We start from the raw sequence: 5,751 nt of genomic DNA on the forward strand, positions 1-5,751 counted from the left end.
GCCACGAACACAAACGGCTCTGCCTCTGATGGAACTTCTCTTCTCTGGAGGTGAATTCATAATTTATTGTTAAACAAACTTCACTTTCTAACTCCGCCATCATGACCTGCTGGCTGTGCGCGCTGTGCGTGTGCCTGTGTTTGTTTATGTGCGTGCACGCCGCTGCTGCTGCAGAAACGCACGCGCACGAGGACGTGAAGATTGAAGTAGTTTTTCTACCAGAAGAATGTCAGCAGAAGAGCAAGAGGGGAGATCTGATGAATGTCCATTATGATGGATATCTGGTCAATGGAACTCAGTTCTACTGCAGGTACTGTATATACTACTACTATATATATATATATATATATTATATAATAACCTACTACTATAACTACCTAGTACCTACCTATACCTACTGAACGTAAGGGATATTTAAAACCCAAACCAAATCATGGTTATTACTCCTGCCCTAAACGGCTTGGGAAGCCGTGGATATGCACAGCTTGCCTAAAGTAATAACTAAATACCGTAAGTCATAATAATATTACTCCTGCCCTAAAGTAATAACTAAACAAGTCATAATAATATAATAACTGCAGCGATCAGAGACAGACAGACAGACAGACAGACAGACAGACAGACAGACAGACATGCAGACAGACAGACAGACAGACATGCAGACAGACAGACAGGCAGACATGCAGACAGACAGACAGACAGACAGACATGCAGACAGACAGATAGACAGACAGACATAAATATAGGAGGTTGATTAGTATTTTCACCTCTATAATTATAGAGGCCAAGGGAAATCACACCTGTGTGAAGTGAGCAGTGCTGCTGCTGCAGTTCTACTTGCTCAGTGAGCGGTGTGTGATTTCTTGATAAGAAAGAGTGGCTCACAGCCTGATGGTGGCGCTATAGTGTAGCAGAGTGGCTCACAGCCTGATGGTGGCGCTATAGTGTATAACAGAGTGGCTCACAGCTGATGGTGGCGCTATAGTGTAGCAGAGTGGCTCACAGCCTGATGGTGGCGCTATAGTGTAGCAGAGTGGCTCACAGCCTGATGGTGGCGCTATAGTGTATAACAGAGTGGCTCACAGCCTGATGGTGGCGCTATAGTGTAGCAGAGTGGCTCACAGCCTGATGGTGGCGCTATAGTGTAGCAGAGTGGCTCACAGCCTGATGGTGGCGCTATAGTGTAGCAGAGTGGCTCACAGCCTGATGGTGGCTCTATAGTGTAGCAGAGTGGCTCACAGCCTGATGGTGGCGCTATAGTGTAGCAGAGTGGCTCACAGCCTGATGGTGGCGCTATAGTGTAGCAGAGTGGCTCACAGCCTGATGGTGGCGCTATAGTGTAGCAGAGTGGCTCACAGCCTGATGGTAGCGCTATAGTGTAGCAGAGTGGCTCACAGCCTGATGGTGGCGCTATAGTGTAGCAGAGTGGCTCACAGCCTGATGGTGGCGCTATAGTGTAGCAGAGTGGCTCACAGCCTGATGGTGGCGCTATAGTGTAGCAGAGTGGCTCACAGCCTGATGGTGGCGCTATAGTGTAGCAGAGTGGCTCACAGCCTGATGGTGGCGCTATAGTGTAGCAGAGTGGCTCACAGCCTGATGGTGGCGCTATAGTGTAGCAGAGTGGCTCACAGCCTGATGGTGGCGCTATAGTGTAGCAGAGTGGCTCACAGCCTGATGGTAGCGCTATAGTGTATAACAGAGTGGCTCACAGCCTGATGGTGGCGCTATAGTGTAGCAGAGTGGCTCACAGCCTGATGGTGGCGCTATAGTGTAGCAGAGTGGCTCACAGCCTGATGGTAGCGCTATAGTGTATAACAGAGTGGCTCACAGCCTGATGGTGGCGCTATAGTGTAGCAGAGTGGCTCACAGCCTGATGGTGGCGCTATAGTGTAGCAGAGTGGCTCACAGCCTGATGGTAGCGCTATAGTGTAGCAGAGTGGCTCACAGCCTGATGGTGGCGCTATAGTGTAGCAGAGTGGCTCACAGCCTGATGGTTGCGCTATAGTGTAGCAGAGTGGCTCACAGCCTGATGGTGGCGCTATAGTGTAGCAGAGTGGCTCACAGCCTGATGGTAGCGCTATAGTGTATAACAGAGTGGCTCACAGCCTGATGGTAGCGCTATAGTGTAGCAGAGTGGCTCACAGCCTGATGGTGGCGCTATAGTGTAGCAGAGTGGCTCACAGCCTGATGGTGGCGCTATAGTGTAGCAGAGTGGCTCACAGCCTGATGGTGGCGCTATAGTGTAGCAGAGTGGCTCACAGCCTGATGGTGGCGCTATAGTGTAGCAGAGTGGCTCACAGCCTGATGGTAGCGCTATAGTGTAGCAGAGTGGCTCACAGCCTGATGGTGGCCCTATAGTGTAGCAGAGTGGCTCACAGCCTGATGGTGGCGCTATAGTGTAGCAGAGTGGCTCACAGCCTGATGGTGGCGCTATAGTGTATAACAGAGTGGCTCACAGCCTGATGGTGGCGCTATAGTGTATAACAGAGTGGCTCACAGCCTGATGGTGGCGCTATAGTGTAGCAGAGTGGCTCACAGCCTGATGGTTGCGCTATAGTGTAGCAGAGTGGCTCACAGCCTGATGGTGGCGCTATAGTGTAGCAGAGTGGCTCACAGCCTGATGGTGGCGCTATAGTGTAGCAGAGTGGCTCACAGCCTGATGGTGGCGCTATAGTGTAGCAGAGTGGCTCACAGCCTGATGGTGGCGCTATAGTGTAGCAGAGTGGCTCACAGCCTGATGGTGGCGCTATAGTGTATAACAGAGTGGCTCACAGCCTGATGGTGGCGCTATAGTGTATAACAGAGTGGCTCACAGCCTGATGGTGGCGCTATAGTGTATAACAGAGTGGCTCACAGCCTGATGGTGGCGCTATAGTGTATAACAGAGTGGCTCACAGCCTGATGGTGGCGCTATAGTGTATAACAGAGTGGCTCACAGCCTGATGGTGGCGCTATAGTGTAGCAGAGTGGCTCACAGCCTGATGGTTGCGCTATAGTGTAGCAGAGTGGCTCACAGCCTGATGGTGGCGCTATAGTGTAGCAGAGTGGCTCACAGCCTGATGGTGGCGCTATAGTGTAGCAGAGTGGCTCACAGCCTGATGGTGGCGCTATAGTGTAGCAGAGTGGCTCACAGCCTTAGCCTGTAGTGGTGTGCTGTGGGTAATGTAGTGCATTGTGTCTCAGCCTGTAGTGGTGTGTTGTGGGTAATGTAGTGCATTGTGTCTCAGCCTGTAGTGGTGTGTTGTGGGTAATGTAGTGCATTGTGTCTCAGCCTGTAGTGGTGTGTTGTGGGTAATGTAGTGCATTGTGTTTTCAGCCTGTAGTGGTGTGTTGTGGGTAATGTAGTGCATTGTGTTTCAGCCTGTAGTGGTGTGTTGTGGGTAATGTAGTGCATTGTGTCTCAGCCTGTAGTGGTGTGTTGTGGGTAATGTAGTGCATTGTGTCTCAGCCTGTAGTGGTGTGTTGTGGGTAATGTAGTGCATTGTGTCTCAGCCTGTAGTGGTGTGTTGTGGGTAATGTAGTGCATTGTGTTTTCAGCCTGTAGTGGTGTGTTGTGGGTAATGTAGTGCATTGTGTTTCAGCCTGTAGTGGTGTGTTGTGGGTAATGTAGTGCATTGTGTCTCAGCCTGTAGTGGTGTGTTGTGGGTAATGTAGTGCATTGTGTCTCAGCCTGTAGTGGTGTGTTGTGGGTAATGTAGTGCATTGTGTTTTCAGCCTGTAGTGGTGTGTTGTGGGTAATGTAGTGCATTGTGTCTCAGCCTGTAGTGGTGTGTTGTGGGTAATGTAGTGCATTGTGTTTCAGCCTGTAGTGGTGTGTTGTGGGTAATGTAGTGCATTGTGTTTTCAGCCGCTCAGACAGGAAGGGACATCCCCAGTGGTTCGTCCTCGGCGTTGGTCAGGTGATCAAAGGCCTGGATCTGGGGATGATTGACATGTGTCCCGGAGAGAAGAGGAAGATCACCGTCCCCCCTGCCCTGGGTTTCGGAGAGAAGGGGAAAGGTACGCACGCACACACGCACACGCACACACTCACGCACGCACACACACGCACGCACGCACACACACACAAGGTACACACGCACGCACACACACACACACACACACACACACACACACACACAAGGTACACACGCACAAGGTACACACGCACACACACAAGGTACACACGCACGCACGCCGGGCCTTAACCCATTCTGACCTGAGATCAGATTCATACGAGGTTTCCACTGACAACACACTGGTCTGATTGACCCATTCTGACCTGAGATCAGATTCTATAAAAATGTCAGTCGTTCTTCGATTTTTCAAAAATAGCAGACCTACAAGCTCGTAGCGTGCCACTCGGTGGCGCGCTACGAGCTTGTAGATCTGCTGTTTTTCAATAGCTAAAGCATAACATCATGCCGACACCAACACGGGTTCCCGTTCAGAATGAGTTAACTCCACGGGCCTGCATGTGCAAGGCTCTTAACGGTGATCTCTGTGGTGATGATTGGCTGTCGGTACCAGTTGTCACCCACTACTGATCTCTGCTCTGATTGGTTGACACAGATCCCGTGGTCCCTCCCAACGCCACGCTGCTGTTTGAAGTGGAGCTGTTCTCCGTCTCCCGCGGACCCCGAAGTATGGAAGCTTTCAGACTGATCGACCTCGACAACGACCGCCTGCTCACTAAGACTGAGGTAACTACCTAACCTACCTAACCTACCTACCTACCCTACCTACCTACCTACACTACAGTACCTACCCTACCCTACCTACCTACCTACCTACCTAACCTATACCTACCTAACCTACCTACACTACCCTACCTACCTACCTACCTAACCTATACCTACCTACCTACCTAACCTACCTAACCTACCTACCTACCTACCTACCTACCTACCTACCTAACCTATACGTGCGATAAAAAACAACACGGAACAATAGACTCTAACGACCCTCGGCCATTGAAATGTTAATGCTTAGATGCATCCAGAAGACGCTACATTTAGCTCCCTCCAGAAAGACTGGAGCGCGCAGAGCGCATATATGCACGTAGACAGCAGACACATACATGTCCCGACCCAAACACTGAGGAGGTAAAGTAAACGTGACGTTGTTGTGATTAAACATAATGTGCCACGAAAAATAGCTGTCCAAAATAGCTGTCCATAGATGTCCAAACATGATCGCCTCATTCTTCTTCAGTGTTTCTCAAAAAAGGTTGAGAAACACTGACCTACAGTACCTACCCTACCTACCTACCTATGAATGAATGAATGAACCTTCACCTCCCAATGTATGAATGAATGAAGCCATTGTAAAGCGCTTTGAGCACTTGGAAAAGCGCTATAAAAATGCAATTGATTATATTCCTATATATTTATATTCCAGGTCAAAGTGTACCTCGTGCATTATTATTATTATTATTATTATTATTATTATTATTATATTCCTATATATTTATATTCCAGGTCAAAGCGTACCTCGTGCAGGAGTACGAGAAGGTCGGGGCTCCTCGCGACGAGCCGTTCTACCAGAAGATCATGGCGGACATCTTCCGTAAGAGCGACGCGAACAACGACGGAACCATCTCTGCTAAAGAGTACAACGTTTACGAACACGACGAACTCTAACAACGTTCTACCAACACAACGGACTTTAACCCGTTCAAGGTTCAGGGAACCCCCTTTTGGTGTTTTTGTTTTTTTTCTAAGTTTTTTATCCCACGATGATTTTGTAACCCATTTTTCACCCCTGTGTCAA

At 49.4% G+C, this 5,751-nt stretch overlaps 1 protein-coding gene across 1 annotated transcript; it reads left to right on the forward strand.

Moving 5' to 3' along the window:
* On the forward strand, nucleotides 1-5,751 carry fkbp7 (FKBP prolyl isomerase 7). Its single transcript, XM_080756665.1, has 4 exons — nucleotides 1-310; nucleotides 3,848-3,999; nucleotides 4,552-4,682; nucleotides 5,460-5,751. The coding sequence occupies exons 1-4, from the start codon at nucleotides 102-104 to the stop codon at nucleotides 5,619-5,621; spliced, it is 654 nt and encodes a 217-aa protein (XP_080612791.1). The 5' UTR covers nucleotides 1-101; the 3' UTR covers nucleotides 5,622-5,751.

The sequence above is a fragment of the Protomyctophum bolini genome (genome assembly GCF_963924005.1).
Source record: "Protomyctophum bolini genome assembly, chromosome: 22".
NCBI lineage: Eukaryota > Metazoa > Chordata > Actinopteri > Myctophiformes > Myctophidae > Protomyctophum > Protomyctophum bolini.

Bases quoted from the DNA above. Each gene is read 5' to 3' on its own strand.
- fkbp7 (XM_080756665.1), top strand. From the start codon at position 102: ATGACCTGCTGGCTGTGCGCGCTGTGCGTGTGCCTGTGTTTGTTTATG. The intron at 311-3,847 runs GTACTGTATATA...TTGTGTTTTCAG, and splicing joins GGAACTCAGTTCTACTGCAG to CCGCTCAGACAGGAAGGGAC. The intron at 4,000-4,551 runs GTACGCACGCAC...TGGTTGACACAG, and splicing joins TTTCGGAGAGAAGGGGAAAG to ATCCCGTGGTCCCTCCCAAC.